This window comes from Paralichthys olivaceus, chromosome 9, assembly GCF_024713975.1.
Source record: "Paralichthys olivaceus isolate ysfri-2021 chromosome 9, ASM2471397v2, whole genome shotgun sequence".
Classification (NCBI taxonomy): Eukaryota; Metazoa; Chordata; class Actinopteri; order Pleuronectiformes; family Paralichthyidae; genus Paralichthys; species Paralichthys olivaceus.
In genome coordinates, this window is record NC_091101.1 from 19990990 (window position 1) to 20010138 (window position 19149).

The 19149-nt window shown below is 39.0% G+C and overlaps 1 protein-coding gene across 13 annotated transcripts in view; it reads right to left on the bottom strand.

Moving 5' to 3' along the window:
- The window catches only part of enox2 (ecto-NOX disulfide-thiol exchanger 2), a 158357-nt gene that overhangs the window by 79344 nt on the left and 59864 nt on the right, over positions 1–19149 (bottom strand). For 10 of the 13 annotated variants that reach the window (XM_020101940.2, XM_069531072.1, XM_069531068.1 and 7 more), the window contains one exon: positions 5656–5802. Coding sequence is in view for 11 of the 13 variants with exons in the window: in XM_069531072.1 (XP_069387173.1) it covers positions 5656–5802 (147 nt within the window). In the remaining 2 variants the exon portion in view is untranslated. The remainder of the gene's footprint in view (positions 1–5655; positions 5803–19149) is intronic. The other 3 variants (XM_020100324.2, XM_069531071.1, XM_020101158.2) reach the window with 1 other exon arrangement.

Here is a 19149-nt window from a genome sequence, read left to right on the forward strand (position 1 = left end):
TGGATGGGACTTGTGTACAATGAGGGAAAGTGGAGACACTTGCTGCTCCCTAACTGCTCACCAATGTCACCATGTATCCTTATTTACCTTTGCTCATTGGCATTAACCTTTGTCCATAAGAATCAATGGCATTTTATTTAACACCTCTGTCTCAGCTCCCACTAAAGGTTAACGCACAACAGATTCGATCGGTAAGACTAGAATTCTTCTATTTTGTTAAAACTGCAACTTTGAACGGGCCTTTGTGTTAAATTCAATTAATTGATTTTCATCACAAAAACATGAGAATGATGTAACTTATTTATTTATTCCTGGTATTAAATAAGCCTCGGATGAATCCATGCACATGGCCTAAGGTTTGAGAATATGCCTCGGTTGTGATCACTACTCTATATTTTTTCTGAGTCAAACATCTTGCTACACGAAGGGTACACGAAACTTACTTAGCCAAAGGCCAAGCGTTCTCCTTCAAAGAATAATTTTACATAAACAAAGTTATTTGAAACTGCAGAGAAGGTTTCTAGAGGAAGTCTCTAACTGTCACATATGTCTTGCCTAATGTAACCGTATTCCTTCTAGCTGAGCTTCTGCCGACCCTCATTTATTTCTGTATTTATTAAAGCAGATCTATTTCTGGCTAATGTTTGTGCTATTACTGACCCACTGTCGACTGTAAAGGCTGTAAGATGTTAGTTAAAAAAGAGCTGCAGGCACAGTACTGTGTGCAGTGAGCGAAAACAACTCACTGCCAGAGTTGACTGGACCTTTGCTTTTCACAGCTGTGGGACCTCTTTGATCAAGAAACTGAAAAATTACAGTTTGCATTAAATACTTAAATGTGTTACAGTTCACTGTATGTAATTCTTCTAACTTTTTATTCTAATTTTAGTGTTTCTTTATAATGGCTTTTGAACTCTGCCACATCTCCGATTGTTTGTTTTGAACTGCTACTCACATTAAGATTATTATTAGTATTGCATCGACACAACAGATGTGAGATAGTAAAATCTAAAGGCTCTAAATGACGTCTATATTCTTCGAAATAGTGGAAATGCTGCTCCACTGAAAAATAGGCAAGATTTCAAAATATCATTCTCTTCACCACCTGCAGCTTTAATGCAGCAGGACTTGAGGGGGAATAGCCATCTCTGGCTGTGTTATAAAACAGATTAAAAATATCACAATAAAGAAAATCCTTGCAGTGTGGCTGCCGCCCCAAGGCAACACTTACTATGGATCTTTTAAAAGACATTCAGTCACACACACACACACACACACACACACACACACACACACACACACACGCACACATTTGTACAGCTATCTTAGTGAGGACTGGCCAAAATGTCCTCACTTTGAAAAAAATGTCCTCACTCCGTAGGTTAAAGTCTAAAACTGGTCCTTACAAAGATAGCTGTACAAACACAAACACACACACACACACACACACACTATTACTATTCAGTGCCTCAATTTTACTAGGATGCAAGATTTTTTATTTGCTTAGCAAAAACAATAACCATGAACTTAATTTCCAATTCAAAACCATTTGATTTCTCCGGAGGCATTTCGTGGTCATCGAAATAAAAATATCAAGTTGATCGCGTGAACGAGCAGATGATATGAGCAGCATCTAGTTTGAGGCAGAGTGAACAGAATATCAGTTAAATTAATAATTAACTGTCTCACTGTTTACAGGAGGTAAGAGCTCTTCATTATATCTGTGGAAGTTTGTTGTCTGGTCTTGGTGTGGTGCTATAATGATCACTTGTAAATAATCCATCGGCAGGAATTCCTGCTTGAATTCCTCACGAGCAAAATCAGACAGTTTTCTTGTTGACTCCTTCAATTGCGAATCAATTATTGAAAGTAAATCAGCAGTGTAACGTGAAAGCAAAGTGCACATGTTGCTCAGGATGTTTACATAAATGGAATATAGATTAACATGTGTGAAGACAACTGGAATGAGAGAAATCATTAGGGTCCATTTATGAAACTCGATCAACACAATGTTTAATGAGTTTGTGCTCGAGATACCACTGTGGCTTTTTGAGACTGAGAAAGTTATAGAAAGTCAAATTGATCCTCTCTCTCCATTACGCTCCATAGTGAATTAAAAAATGCTGATTGTGCAGCAGTCGTCTCCTATTCACTACAGATCCATCCATCCCTTATCTCTACAGCTCATCCTGTAATGGTCACAAGGAGGCTGGATCCCAGCCGATTGAGGTTGGGTACATCGCTTTTCTACAAGGGCCAGCAAATAAACACCACCAACTCTTGCATTCCTACGGACAATTAACCTTACTCCAGTCTGCATGTCTTTGGAATGTGGAAGTAAACCAGAGTCCCTGGAGAAAAGCCACATAAACTCCACACAGAGACCCGAGACGAATCTTCTTGCTTTGAGACAACAGAGCCAACCACCCCCCTCTCAGGATAAAGGATAAAATTTAATTTACCTACAGATGTTACTACAGTTATATTAGAAGATATGTAGCCTCTGTGTGTAAATACAGTCACTGTGGTGAATATAATTATGTGTCTAGACTTTTGATTGTGCTGCCGGTGGGTGAAATCTCACCCCGAGCAATAAACCTGTGAGCATTTATGTCAAGAGTCTCCTTAACCTCTTGCATCAAATATACAGCTGAACACAGCTGTTTGAGTAAACCCAGTGTGAGTGGGATGAGCAGGACGACTTTGTTTTCCCTGCACTGAAAACCAATATCCAATCATTTCCATTCTAGAATGCCATTTGACATGTAAATGATGAGTCAAAATTCATGGTGAAACTGTGTAAACGAGTTGACATGCAGTCCATTAGTATGAGTGCAAACGTCTCATCACAGTAGAATTTATTTATAAATAAAAATAAAGAATCTTAAAAGGCACTTTCGCATTATACAAAAGGCTATTTCAACGCCCTGCATTATTTAATACTTGAGGAACAACATTTCCCCAAGTCACTGATAAAAATAACTTGCTGCGAAGTAGTGACTGAGAACGGGTGATGATACAGAGAGAAAACGTGATTGTCTGTCCACCCGTAGGACAAACTATATTTACGCTTTGCTCATGCTTCTTCGCCTTAAGGCTTTCTGACAGGTTTTTATCTGAGAACACAAACCACCACAAACCCACATGTTCCAGTGCTCATTGTTACGACTGTTGCTCTCAATGCTTTCTTCTGAGTTTTGCATATCTTTGCTTCCCCCTAGATATGACAACAGAAGGACACATTACACAGTATCTGTTCCAGCCAGTAAAAAGCTGCGTGACTGTACCCACAGTGTGGTTTTTCGTTACGGTGATGATATTATGACAGTGGGATGCTCGACTTTGAAAGGCTGTCGGGGGAAATCTGACGAGTGAAATCTCATTGCTCACATTGAAATTAGGATCTAACACTTAAAAAAAGGATTCTCTCCTGACATTTACACTCTTTCTCTTCATACATCTGCATAAATTAAGAGGAGGGGTTCATTTATTGACTGTTAAACTGCATAAAGACATGGTTTTAACACTGGTACTGGTTTATTCAGGTTGCTTATTATTGCAGTGCTAGCAAGTTTCTTGAGGTCTGTTTAAAGTGAGTCTTTTAGGGTTGGTCATCCCTGAAAGTGTTTATGAAACCCCTGTTCAACTATGCGAGTTACTGATGGCTTGTGCAATTTGTATAACTGCTTACAGAGGAAATACATTCCTGGAAAATGAATGAAAATTAGATTAAAGATCCAGGAATTTCAACTGAAGAAATAGGCTGTGATCTAAATCATCTGTCAAGCAGCCAAGCGCTGCTGGTGTCACAGATAAAAAGGGTCAGAAAGACGCTCTGAAAAATGCAAACTTTTACAGACAGAGCAACACTGATCGACAAGCTACACTGATGTGGGACTTACAATGTATCAGGCTCGACTAATATTTGAACCAATATTGTAGATTCCTTCTCTGTATGATGACTTCATCTTAGAAAAAATGATAATCAACATTACTTGTTTGGACATTTGTGAAGCCGTGAGCCGACTGCGACTCAAGTTGATAAATCATTGAAGAGAAAATGCCTTTAAAACCTCTCGTTCAAATACACTAACTAAAGGAGGTTAGGGTTTTGGCTCCTGGTGATACTGTATGTTTGTGTGACGTCTGTCCCCTAAGTATCACTGAGATGTTGCACCTCAGCAGGGTTGTGGTGATTCTTTTGACTTCATCTCTGCTCTTCAAACCTCCAGGGCAAAACAAAATCTATTCTGAAAACATCCATTTCACACTTCAAACTCGTCATTACAAGATACTCTGTGTACTCTATGTGCAAAATGTTTTTTGACAATTAACACTTCTGCTTGTTGTTGTGCTACATTTCTGTTGAAAGTGAAAAACAGTTTCCTGTACACATGGTCTCAGTTTCACAGATTCTGCGAGGCTTCCGACATTTAAACAAGTCCTTGGATAGAAACAGGTTATTTATTTGACAGTCATCTATGATGCATTATCTAATTATAGCTTGACATGGTCAGTGAATTAAAGAAGAAATTTAAATTGATCAAAAACGTGAACTCGTCCATGTGAAGATGTGAAGAAAAGATGAATAGTCGATTAGGGCTGTGTTAATGTGGAGTATTAATCCAGTCAAATTAGCATTGCCAAGAAAGGAGAGGACATGAAACACCTCTCCGTCTTAAGGGTCCTCTTCTTTCTATTACTTACGAAGCGATTAATTAGTCAGTACTTCTTTAATTCTTTAATTAGAAAGTCCTTCTTTAATTTGACACATTACTAGGCAACGCACTGCAAAATCAATTTAATGTTTAATTATGTGCACTCACATAAACGCACGTGACCAAGGACACTCTTCTCTCTCTGTGACAGGTCAGTGTGCGTGTGGGGGGTGGGGGGTGGGGGGTGAGAAAGCTGAAGGCGTGTTGCAGTTGTGACTGACAGGTGGTGTTGGCACGGTAACAGACAGTCAGACACATAATCTCAGCGGTGCAGTTTCCTCCTGCAGCAGCCTGACCTCCAAACCTGAGCCAGAGCCTCAGGATGAAACAGGCTAATCAAAACAACAAAGACTCAACTCAGCCTCTTTTTCTTTTCCACACCGTTACCCACTCAGAGGATTATGCAACAATTCTCATCACAGGTTTTTGATTCTGGTTGATGAAGGGGGAGACTCAAGGTAGGAAATCTAGCTGTCGTAGCAAAGCTCTGCAGACGCCTGCATTTGAAATTCAACATGGCTGAAGGCAAAATGCTGGTGATGTGAGAGCATATGTAATCCTGCTCCTGTGGGTCAATACTGAATATAAAGGCAGACGACATGGCTGCTCTCCAAAAATCAAGCCAAAGCATCTTGATTGCCCCCTGGTGGCTGGCTGGCTGCATTATAGGTCATAAACCCAGCCTCCTCCATGTTAGTGGATGAGGCATGGACGCTGCAAAAACGGGGTTTATCAGCTGAGACTGAATCGCTGTGTATTGTGGGACCTTAATTCCGTGGCTCCATCCCCAAATCACAGAAGACTCCAGCTCTAAATGCACAAGATGGCAGTGTTTGTATCCAGGATGTTTTGCCTTCATTTTAGGATAGTGGGAGGAAGTAGAAAAGCATCTTTATATAGAGTCTATGATCGATGCGTGTTTTGTGTTTGTCCATACCTGGAGGCAGGATGGTTCTCTTTCTCTTTTTGCTATTCTCAGCTGTGTTTTCCAGAGGAGGACACTCCGTCACCAGTGGCCCGCTGGAACCGTTGAAGTGGAGAGGGTCGTTGTTGCCTGATGGATCAAAGGGCAGAGCGTTGAGTCCTGGGAGACACAGATAACACACACAGAGCCGCCACGTTATAGGAAATAAAGCAAAGGCTCCAGACCAGAGGGGAAAACACTGTGAAACATAAAAGAGAGAAAGCAACAATCCAGATTCACTTGCTTTTCATGTTGGCTTCATGAGAACATAGAACTTTAGTTTATTCTATTCCACACGAACAATATTCAATTAAAGCAATAATCAGGATTCAAAATTAAGGACTGTATAATGTTATTTGTTGATATAATGTTTTTGTACTGATATGGATCTATCTAATTATCCATCTATCTATTTCTTTATCCAACATCACACTTCTCGACAGTTGGTCAGACAAAAACAAGCACGCGTCGTCTTGGTACTGTGGGAAATCATGGCTGGAACTTTCTTTATCATCATCAATTATTGATTTATAAAAATAATTGGCAAATGAATCTCTAAAGAAAATCATTTTCTTTTCTGCTCAAATAAAATGTTAAAATCATTTTTGAAAACCTTTATAGAGAATGTAGATACTTGGAACTTAAATTAAAATTTTACTAAATTGTTTTTTAGGGCCTGAATATTCTCAAAGGAGAGATTTACATCTGGATCAATACACAGACACTTGCACACAATCCTTGTTTTCCTATCAAGGTCATTTTAACAAGCCCAAGAACTAACAATAAGAAAATAATATAAAATATGGTGCAGACACAGGAAATGATATGAATCTGAACAAATGCTGTGAACTCTGGGGACTTTGATGCTCCATCCGAAAATAGCACTTCTTCATCTTCAAAAACAGCATCTCTTCCTCATTTGATCATTGATGTAAAAGTAGTTTGACACAGCAAGAAAGATTCAACCTCAGATATTCTGTATAATGGTGCCAATTTATCAGACAGTTCAGCGGAAGCACAGTTTCCTCAGCAGTTTTATTATTCTCACTGTTAATCACAGAATCAACACTCGTGTCCTCAATATAACAGTAAAATCCATAGGATACGAAAAGGTAAACAATATAGTGATTGCTCCTGAGTCGAATTATGTGATAACCAACTTAACTTGTGTTTTCTGCTTAATTACACCAGCCATTCCACCGCCCTTAAAGAGTTGTGTATTTTCTTTATAATTCAGAGCAGGTTCCTGGAGAGGCTCTGTCTACATTCATGAAAAATTCATGACACTTCTTTGTGCTCAGATTGGTTTTTCCCTCCATGGCACAACAGATCAGAAGAGCTGCATTATGATGGCTCATTCAGGAGTCTGAAGGACCCTCATCAGTTAGTATTAAAACTCGGACGTCGCTCTCAAGATCAACAACATCATTATTTGGCGTCTGATCAATCTGGTCTTTAAAAGCAGATGTTATGATACTGAATATTTTTATTGAGACTTGTGTCTGCGCATGTTAATGTTTTCATGTAAGACAGGAACCAATGAGTTTATGGATTTCTGTGACGACTATGTCTTCACCTTTCATGAATTCAATCAATCAGAAGGAAGACTGATTAGTAACCTAATAGAGGCCGACAATTCAGGCTATTTCCATACTAATGCATTTTCGTTTTAAAACTGCATCACGGCCAGTCCTTACGAACACGCCTGAAAACGCACATCACGTGACCATTCACCTTATAAACAGGGAGCAGACCGTCTATCCTCTGTTGGTTGCTTAGTTACAGACAATACTACAATTGAGAAACAACAGTGGTGAAAGGGGAGGGATTTCTTTACTGGGATCAACAGTGAAATGAAGCTGATGCTGACAGTGGGTGTAAGCAACACTTCTCATTCACCGCTGCTCGTCGAGTTGTGACTGATAAGCAGCAAATGCAGCTGACTGCATAATTGTTTCCAAACGTCTTTGTTTCTGTCTGTCCAGACGACAACAGTATTCAATCTTTAACAGGATCAGCAGCAAACGTTCCGGTTTTAGGTGCTTGGAAACTTCGGAGTAGTGAGGACAGCAGACATGTAGCAACAGTAATGTGTTTTTAAACTAAAACATAGTAGGGTGGATGTAGCCTTAGATAAAGACATAAAACTAAGAAACTTTGAAAGAGGAGAATGAGGGAGCAAAAACTATTTCTGTCAAAGAATTCTATGAAGGTGTTCTAAGTGCAAATACTGGCTTTTGCTCAAATCTTTCCTCCTGTCAATCAAATCAACACACTGTGAAAGATTGAGCCTAAATATACATCAAACCTGTGTGTGAGAGATGTGTTAGATTAATGCAGTGGGGACAGTGTATGTGCTACATTCAGTCCCAATAGCTCTAAACTCACATTCTTTAACTGGATTCCTGCTCAGCATCCATCAGTCACACTTCTTCACAGATGACTGCCACTATTCGAGAAAGTGAAATGCATCCATTCACTCTATCACTGTCACCAGCAACCAGCTGTAGTTTTTATATAAAGAGGCAGACTTTCCATCATGACAGTTCCCATGAAGAAAAGCCAAGACACACCATGGAAAAAGTGAAGCAGCCCAGCAAACAGCTGACAGAGAAATACCACTTGACCTCACTAGTTAATGTGTTACTTTACAAGACCCAAAAAACTTTTATATTTTCCTTAAAGTGGAGCATTTATTCAAAAATATACCAAAACCTTTTCTCCTAAACAGACATTAAAAAAAACAGCAAGACTTCAAAAGTGTGGTGTAAAGGTCACTGCTGCAACAGACAAAGGGGGAAGCAAGAAGAAAGACATTTACTGCACTAAAATGTGTCATTTAAAAAGTGTGGTAGCAACATGACTGACTGCATCCTGTGCGTTTTTTGTAGGATGCCTTATCTGGCTCTTGAATGATAGCATCGCTACACTGTGAAAATAATTCTGTGGATTCAGCCTCAATGAAACAGCTTTTGGCTGCACATCTTTATATTATTTTTTTTTCAGGAGCTTACTTCTCTGGATTTGAGCTTAGGAACTGTTGTCAGTGTTCAGAGCCAGTAATCACACAGTTGTGGCCCACAGCAGAAATATCTGTTGGCGTGAAAACGAAGGGTGGGAACAGAGCTCAGGGTTGAAGTGAGTGTGTGTGTAAACCTGTATATTAAGAATGTCTTTGCCAGGTCATTGCCCCTGTCTACTGTGCCGCTCATATGTCCATAGGCTGATGGATTGCATGTTTAGGTTTCAACATCTGGCCAGAGGGAGGAGTGATGTGAGGGAGTATCACTCCCCAGGGGAGGAGGAAAATAAATACCAGGAGGCTGGGTGGAGATGGGCGGAGGAAGTGGGAAGAGAGACTCCAGAGTGAATTGAGGGAATGTCTGGTGTGTGGTTAGTGTCAAAACCTGCATGCACAATAACTACGGGTGTGCACATAATACGAGCACACATAACTGTATCTGTGAGCAAAACAACATCCTCAGGAGAAAGCATTTGTCTTCTCTGCAAAACGGCAGTCCCACATGAAAAGGGAGGTGATGATCCCAGGTTTAATTCTCCCTACACCTGCTCCAAATGGACTATTGACTTTGATTGGTCACTTATTGCCCATGAGCTTTGATTGGCTGTTTGGTTTGATCACAGTCATTCACTCTCTTTTTCGTTTGGTCCAATCCAGTTAGTGGTGATTGCAGCAAGAAACAACCTCCCTACTATAATTATGTTTTAATGCATTTCTCCTTCAGGCTCAAAACTATTTCCTCACTGGTCAGTTTCAACAAAATCTTTTTTACAGGTAGAAATGGTGCAACGTTGATTGTACTTTTATACTAAATTAGAGGCAACTGAAATGCTATTAAAAAGCTATAAGTGGATGTTTCAACATTTAACAGCTAAGCTAAATTATATATACTGCAGATATATGCAATTCAATTCTTAAGTCTTAAAAGTCACCTTGGTAAGTGAGCAAGTGTTAAGCATTTGGGAGCCTGATGGGAGCGGGTTGAGCTCACGTTCGTCACAGCCTCATGCTCATGGGACCACAGTTCTGCGCACGGAGCAGAAATTCTCCCTCCCAAGGATACCTTTCCACTTGCGGATACTGTTTCATGCACTCGTATCATGTGCACGCGCCTGGTTTTATTGTCTGCGGGTTTGGAGACTAATTAAATACCACAGAAATGAAATTGCTGGAAGTGGGAGACAAACTTTATGCTCTATGGCCTAAGGATGAGATACAAGAAATATCACAAATGAAACTGACCTGATCTTACATCAAGGAAGCATTAACAGCATGCCCCATTGATGGTATAGTGAGCCAGGAAAAGACGGGACCATTAGAAAATACAATGAAACTCAGTGGGTCATTAAAACACCATTTAACCGCCTCGAATGTGAAACCAACTAGAGCATTTAGACCAAACAGACGGTGGGGAAAAGTGTGCAGCGCATTATGTCACCATATTACAATCAATAACATACTGAATCAATATCAATCTATCTGAGCTGATCAGTGCCTCGTTGTTTATAAAGATAATGAAGGATTCTGTGTTTTGAGTATAAAACTAAACATGTGAAACAGACGATGAAAAACATTTGACAAACATAAACAATGTGTATTATAATATCAACTGTTAATTAATCCTGCAAAAGTCTTTAGTTTAATTAATTGTTTAAGTCCTTTTTTTTTAATACAGATTGCCAAAGCAATTCATTAGCGTCAGTTTCTCATAAGTAAATATTTGAAATTTTCCATTGTCTTTTATGAAAACAAACATTTTATCATTTGGTTTTTGGACGCCTGGTGAAGCATAACAAGCAATTTCAAAATATTAGACTTTGGGCTCAGGGGAAATTGGGCTCAGGGGTGTTTTTCAATATTTTGTGATATTTTATGGACAAAATGATTAATCCAGGAATATAAACAGCAGATTCATCAATAATGAAATCAATTCTTATTTGTTGCCCTATTATGTTGGAACAAGGTAAATTTGGGTAGCCTACGGCATACAACAGAAACAAATCTTTGCCATACTGTGCCCCTGCAGCAGAATCACAATATTTATCAGTGAGTAGCGGTGAATTAATATGAACGTCTAAAGATTCCCATAAATCAAAAAAAAGTTCTTGGTTTATTCAACAGCAGGGATGAAACCCACAGTAGGCTGGGTCAGTTACACTAATTACAGAGCACAGTGGTTATAAAGTTTTGCTGCAATACTGAATCATCATGAAATATGAGCATTATTAAATAATGAGTTTGTTATTTGTTGTTTAGTAGTGACTTCAAAACAGAGCGGAAGCTGTGGGAATCAAACCTGTGAGGTAGAGATCACAGCTTTAAGATGCAATTATTCTCTCACTAACACGTTTGTGTAATTCTCCACTAGTCTTTAATCTAACTCTTATCAGCTAATAAGCCCAGTGGTATAATATGCATAATGCAGAGCAGAGGGAAGTGTGCATCAGCATTACAGTGTGAGTAAGTGCTAAAGTGGGGGGGTGGCCTCAGCAGTGGTCTATTAATCTAAGATAGCACTGAGAAACATATAGGGGCCATGTAGACCTGTTCACATTCATTCATCTCAATCAGGTAAAGGGCCAGATGGTGGCACACAACATTAACACACAACCTCAGAAGTAAATTTGCTTCTCTGATTATTCCACTTCATTACTGAACCATATCTATCTGTCAGCAAACTGACTTTCAGCTCCACTGACTTGTATCATCAAACTAGCAAGGTGGCTCAGCATGTTCAGGAAAAATCTTAAGGGAGTTCATACCATTTAATTTTTGGTTATACCAAACACCGAAAATGTCACACGGGGTAGTATTGTGCAAAGGGCTACTCTGCAAGCTACACATGTTCCCATCTGTGTAGAAACATGGACGTAAAAGAAGTAAACAATATCACCTTATGTCAATCAGCAGCAAAAGGAAATTGTTGGAAGATTAAAGTAAAATGTGGTGTAATGCTGCATTATGATGTGTTGGGGGAGAGAGTGAGAGTGATTGCTTTAAGGCATCTTGATGAAAATGTGACAGAATCACTGTCATTTAGAGATGAATTCTCAAAGAGAAAGAATTGAGATATTGTATTCAATACGATTGATCATGCAGCCCTCGCTAGCATGTTACAAATGTATATACAAATATATATTCAATATATACACACACATAAAATTTACATCAGAAATGCTAGTTCTGTTTTGCAAGGTCATGAGCTCACAATTGGATCTACCTGAATGAATTAATGTAGGGAAACATTATTCATGGCTCTCCCAGATTTAGCTCAGCAGACAGAAAAGGGGGAAATTCCCAAGACATTGCCCTATGATGAACAGGAAGCCAGCTAGACTTTACTCATATAAAGTCAAGCTCCTTTCTCTTCAAACATTACACCAACAACAGACATTAGTGATTAGTACAGATATCTGACCAACAGTCTAAGTGTAAACAGACTGCACATCAGCTGAAACTGCCTTATAACAGGGTCCATTCACAGAACACACTGAGGTACTAATTAGTGTACATTGTTCAATCTTTCAAAACAGAAAGTAAGTCCAACTAAGGTCCATCCTAACAAGTCCAAAGCCTCCTTCACAAATTAGTTGTTTTATCCAACCATTCTCATCACATTGTAAAAATGACATCAGCAAATCAAAAATCCCATTTGAAAGGAAGGAACTAGTGAATGTTGACATGACTGCTTGATTGAAGGTTATTGAGTTTATGTTGAAGACATTTAAGAAAAAAAGTAAAGAAGAAAAACCTGCTTGGCTTGGAAAGGGCATACACAGTTTTTTTTATGATGCATTACAGATCATAAATTAGATGAAAAAACAGAATTCTACTGCTTTGCTATAACTGCAAATCTGGCTGCTATGGGTGCCGTTAAGTGAAGTCATGTGCTATAACTCTTGGCCTGTTGGATGACAGCTGGAAAGTCAACATGCAGGGTCCCAAATTAGCTCTCTGTCACCTGAAAGGTTAGTGATGAAACAAAGTCGTCACAAGACCTTTAATAGGTCTCACTACAAAGATCAGTCAAACAATAAATGAGATATAGTTCTATTCATAGCCTGGAGTGTCCATCAAAACAACAGAATATAATCTCGCCCAGGACTTCAGGCATGAGCATGAGCTTTAGAGCTAAACGCTTCTAAAAAAGGTAGCTGACTGAAGTTATGAGTGCCCTTAGCAGATGTATAAACAAGGTGTCAGACCGATGTGGCTTAACAGTGGATGGCAAAGAATGCCAAGCAGCTGTGGCATTCTCATGAGACTATTAGCCAAGCTTTTCACTTCCTGTATTTATAGCCAAGACAAAGAGCAGTTGAAACAACAAGTGGAGGACCACCTTTGGTTCAGCTGCAGGATCCTGCAGGCTTTGCTCATTTTAACAAATAAATGAAATGATTGAGAGCATCCTACTTCATGTCTGTTTGTATCATTTGATGAAGACAAAGCAAAACCTTAATAAAGTGAAACCGCCCTCCAAGCTACAAATTAGAGGTGTAAACTCAAAGCAGAGTATGTGTTTTCTAACGCTCTCAAAGATAACTTCAGGTGGTTTCACTAACAAGAACTCAATTTCTGGACTGAGAATGCCAGCCAGAAGTCCAGCATTTTCTTTATCAAATGGTTTACTGGTTTCAAGTTAATGAACATGAAAATTGCTCTTTATCTGTACTGACAGATTTAAACAAAGTATAACCAAACATCTGCTTTCATTAAAAGAAAGAAGAAGCTTCAGCCTCTATCACCACTCAGATTGTAAGAAAAGGAATTGACTTCTACCCATGGGAGGTGTGAAGGAAAATATGCAGAAATAAAGTTTTTCTGTGAGACAGATGGTGACTGGTTCGGACGCATCAGGCAGATGTGGCGCACAGAAAATTAACAGCTGTATTGCATTCACCAAATCTGAGCGCCAATATATTCTCACCAGGTCATTACGGCCACATAACATTAGTCATATGGAGCTACTCCATTGGACAATTGGTGTGTCTTCTTTATCTCTCTCCAAAAAAGTCAAAGTGTCTTCTCACAGAGATACGTTATCTATCCGGCTTTAACTTGGTCCTACGAATACTACAATACAGAACAGGTGACTCTGTAATATGACACAAATATGCGGCGAATCTTCTTCTGACTTCAGATAAAGATATTGGAATCACAACCAGAATTATGTAAAGTATGCAACTACTTTGTTAAAGATTTAGCAATTTTATTTTTTAAATTGCTCATGTTCCCTAATACAGAGCCTTTTTGGTATAATATCTCTCTTTGAGTCCATTGTCAGTCTTTTACGAACATTATATTTACATATTGTGGATATTAGCATCCCTGTAGCTTTTTTTTTTCCTGGCACCTGGTTAAACTTTGTGATTTTAATGTTATAATTCCATTAACCTTACAATAAAGCAGTCATTGTTAGGAGATGTAGCAGGCGTTATCAGTAAATAGAATTCACAGTATTGGCAGGTGAAGTTGCACAGGGATCACAGAAAATTGAAGTGTAAAACAGTGCCGTGATAAATATTCATCACCAACAACCATGCCAAAAATATGAATCCAAAAGATTAGCATTTTAAAAGACTAATCAAAGGTTTGTTCCATATATTTTATTATGCATGAGATATAGCAGTTTAAAAACACAAACATTAGCAAGTATTGCACAATAAAATCCAATTTTTCTCAACTATTAGAATGGGTTATCGCAGTCAAACCAGAGAAAAACTGAAAAAATATGCATTATTTTTCATCTTTAAGCAAATGTCAGAGACACCAATCAGGGTTAATATCATGATAAGTATGTAGAAGGAATTATGTTTTTACGGTCGGGAGTTTGGTAAAGGTTAATCTATTCCCTGTTGTTGTGATGACATTTTGAAACGTTGATAACATTGGAAAATCTCATTGTGCATTTACAAATTCCCCCACTGCTCTGCATGTGATATATACTCTACCAATACATCGGCATATGGAGCTGGAGCACAGTGTGACACGGAAAGGGCAAACAGAAAATGCAAAGGGTTACTAATGTGGAAGTAGGGCAATTCATTATTGTTTTCCGCTCCTGGGTTTGTCAATATCGCCAGTTTTCACTTGGGCTGTGCTGCCAACGCAATCTCAGGTTAATATGCACATTGAAGAGCACCCGCTCACCATAATCACTCCGTAGCTGTTCGTAAACATAAGTGACAAGGAAGAAATCCCCCCTCAGACCCTCTCTGTCATTCCTCCGCACCCCAGGGGACTTCACTGAAGGTTAATTTATTTAAATCTTCCATCCACTCATCTCTATTTCATTAAACTGATGAAGAATCTTTGGTTTGCATTATAATTCCCTTTGTACTATCAAACACACGTGCCCTTTCTGTGATGCAGTGAGTGAATGAGTGTGTGTGTGTGTGTTAACACGACAAAACAGCATTGGATAAGGTCATGTTAGCTTACACATATATGAGCAATGCCTTTTGAGAGTAATGCATAATGTTGGACTAATCAGTCTATGTGACGCTCGCGGTGGGAGGACATAAAGTAAAAATGTTGGTTCCTCACAATAAAACTGCTTTTTTCTGCTGTGCTCGAGGCTCTGAAATGTCGAAGCTCTCACCATCTGTCCCTTCCTCTGAAAGACGGGACACTTCAATTCATAAAGTGTGTGGTCAGATCAAGACATCACCAATTAGGATGAGGTACAAAGGATCATTTGGCTATATAGGAAACCCCTGCATCATAATTACAGCATGGCATTCCTTACAATTGGCAGTAACACACTTTTGGTAATGACTTTGGAAATGCTAACCCGTCCCTTAAATTGTGGGTGAGGCTATTATCAGTCTGTTAGAAAAACATACAGCCTATACCAATGTGTTTGTGTTCCAGAGTTATGGCTAATGAAAGGCTCCCTGGCTCCAACTTACTCCAACAACAGTACATGGAGAGGGCTGTCTGTGTCTGAGAATGGCTGTGAACAGCTGTGAATAGTTACCTCTAAAGCTCGCTTGGCTCAATAACCGACAATACTGTATGTCCATTCTTCACTCAGTCTATCACAGGGGATTCACCAGAAGACTTAACTTGCTGAAACTTGAACATAAATGATTCCACCTGCTGCGCTGTAAAGTAGCAATTCTCCTTTGGACCGACTGAAGCTCTGAATCCTGTGACACCGACGATTTGAAGATAACATGGGTGCCAGAGCGCAAATCATTTCTCCTAATTAAAATGGGATTACTTTGCAGAAGAGACTGACTGTTCTTTTCACAAGTGCACTCCCTGAGCACCTGATTAGAGACATACTAATACTGGGTGTTGTCTCCTTTTGCTTTCATAACAGCCTCAATTCTTTGTGGCATGGATTCCACAAGAAGTTGGAATCTTTCCTTGGCTGCATCACATAATTTCCGTAGATTTGTCAGCTGCAGATTCATACTGCCAAAGGTGGAACCGCATTATCCTGTTGTAGCCCATCCACCTTAACGTTTAACAGAGATACTTTCCTTCCCATTGCAATTTCAGAATTGTTATGGTTATGGAACAGAGTGGTTGTCCAAGTTCCCCTGGCCTCTCTGGCAGCTCCATTAACTGAAGGATAGACGATATGTCTCGGCCCCAAAAAGTGAAGCCAATCAGCTCGATCGCCCCCTTGGTGGTGGCTGCAGTATGGGACATAAAACCCTGGCTTCTCCGTGTAAGCAGGTTGGACATGAGCCAAACAATAAATTCAAAGTTAAATATATTTTTCTCAATGCTGATTTTTGTCATTTTAGGTAGTTCTTATCACACCAAATAAGCCCTAAACTGTACAGCTGCTCCAAATACAGTGCTGCTTGTTCAAAACTTCAAATTTATTTTCTTACCCCCGCTTGCTCTCTCTCTCTCATTTATCTTTTAAAAATGAGCTTCTTTTAATTATGCATTTCTCTTTCACTCTAGTGCTTTGCTCCCATCTACTTAAAAACAGTATTTTTGTCTTATTTCTCTCAGTCTCAGCTGCTCCATAATTTACCCTTGTGAGGGAATGGACTGAAGCAGACGACACAGGAGATTTTTGATGAGCTTCTGCCATCAATGACCCTACCTTTTAAAAAGCTTTAGGGTGTATCCTGTTCTACCATTTGGCAAATGCTTTCTATTTTCAATAATCTACTTCTAAATGTAAAACTGCAACTTTTTCAGATGTCACAAGCTACATGAGGACATATCAAGTTAATAGCTTGACTAGTATTTAAAATCAACCAAGGGACACTGGGGTAAGAACATACTAATTGGTCAGTGACTATTCTGAAATGTATTTTCTTACATAAAGTATTTAATATAATTTCCCTTACTAGTGTTGCAATTCTGGTTTGTCACCCCAAAAACTGGGAAAAGTCAAACAAGCTTAGTAAGTATCTAGTGATGAAGCCACCAGTATTCAGTCACTAACCTGAGATATAATGTGATTCCAGCACCAGGCCCTTTATCTCATATTCAGCCTCATTCTCTCATTTTGCATTTCTATCAACTGCTTCATTTGCCTAAACTTATGTCCTGGAAGAACTTCAGTATTTACCGGGGTAAGTTTTACAAGAATGTGTATTTTAAATGTTCTCACTTTAAATTTAAATTTTAAACACTTTCATCTGAATGACATACATATACAGTATTTCCTCTGAAGCTGTGAGATTTAGTTCTCATTTGAGTTACTTCCTTCTCCAAGAACATTTTAGCCAGAAGAGATAAAGTGGATGTCTGTAATAACCCATAAATACTCTGAATGGTAGCGATTACATTTAAAAAGATAAGTTTAAATTAAAAATAGTGGATTGAGCCCTGCAACCAGCGTCAAATGAGAATTAGCATAATTGAGCTAAATCAACTCAAAGCCATCACAAGGAATTAATTTTCCTGACTCGCTGTCCCTGTCACAACTTCAGGTTTCTTAGCAAAGTGTATTTTAGTTTGGTTTTGAAAAGCACACCATGTCAGTACGCCTCAGAACATCCCAGAGGCTGTACTTTGTTTCAAGTAAGGTAGATAAGAAGCCTTATTCCCCTGTGTGTCAATTTATACTTGTAAAAAGTGCTCCTTAGTTGTTTGTATTGTTCGCCTTGTGCGTGCTGCTTCCTCTCACTTCCGCTCTCTGAAATGAGAAATGCGTGTGATTGAATCTGTATCCAAATGTATCAGACCCCCTGAGTGACAATACAAGTGAGATCTCTGTGTTCTGAAAGCAACAGCACATTTTCAAAAGACAATTCTTCGCCTTTGATGCTATTTTGGGATGAAGCTACTGTACAGGTCTGTAGAGAAGAATTACCAGATGGCTAATTGTCATTCTCAACCAGTCTGAGCTCTGAATTGTCATCCAGGAAGTCCTCACTGTTGGGTCTGATGTTCAGTCTTCAAATGTATTATTGGAGAAAATGAAAATAGAAGAAGTTCTTTATATTCTTTATAGTTCAGTCCAGATAAATGATATTTAGTTCAGTTTTAAAAACCTCTTAATTTGGGGTATTCCCATTCATCCAATAAACAAAACTTTAAACAAGTATTCCCAACCCCAGTTCTGAACAGTTCACTCAAACATAAATCTAGTGGCCCATAGCTTAAGTCAAGAAAAAAAGGGGCATCCAGCTTTTGTCGACTCACAGTACAACAGTTGACTATTAAACAGTTGCTGAGTCTCTAGGGACCTATTGCTACTGGACCGTCAACAGATTCCTGGGAATAATGAGAGGACATAACTTGGTGCAAATTCCTGGGTAGGCTGTCTAAGTGGAGGTCTATCTTCTCCCTGCTCTTTACTCGCTGGCGTCAGACTGCATACTAATTCATGCCACTCATTATAACAACAGGGACATAACGGGGCTGGATATGCCAAAAGTGCCTAAATCGGAAACTCTTCACTAGTTGACAGGACTGGAAAAATAACATATTAAAGAATTTCTAAATAAGTATAAGATGATTTGGACAACTGACCTGCTGATTAGCATAAAAGTAATATGGTAGGTCCCAAACCCGCTTCTACAGTTATGTGGAATACTCTCAAAATCAATTCCAGCGGCAGATATTTCAGTTATGCTTATTTACAGGATTTCAATTTGGGAATCTCTCTTTTTATTCCTAATGCAAGAATAAAATGTGCTTAATATCTCTTTAATTTTTTAGATTATTCACTCTTGTCAACACTGCCTCAGCTTTACACAAAAATTCAACACACAACAGTTCACAGAATGTAATAAAATGTTCATCTTAATTCCAATAGAATTAAATCGTCCATATCATTTTTTTTCCAGTTCGTCCCTTTCTGCCCTCACTTACGACAGACATGCTAAAATTTGGAGCTGCGAGTGCAACAAACAATATTTAGTCATACATGAGAGTGCTAATGGACCCTGTGGCAGGAAATGTCTACACTCATTGTCTGAAATCCCTTGTTGCTTTGTCACTGGAGAATGGAAGAGAAGGTG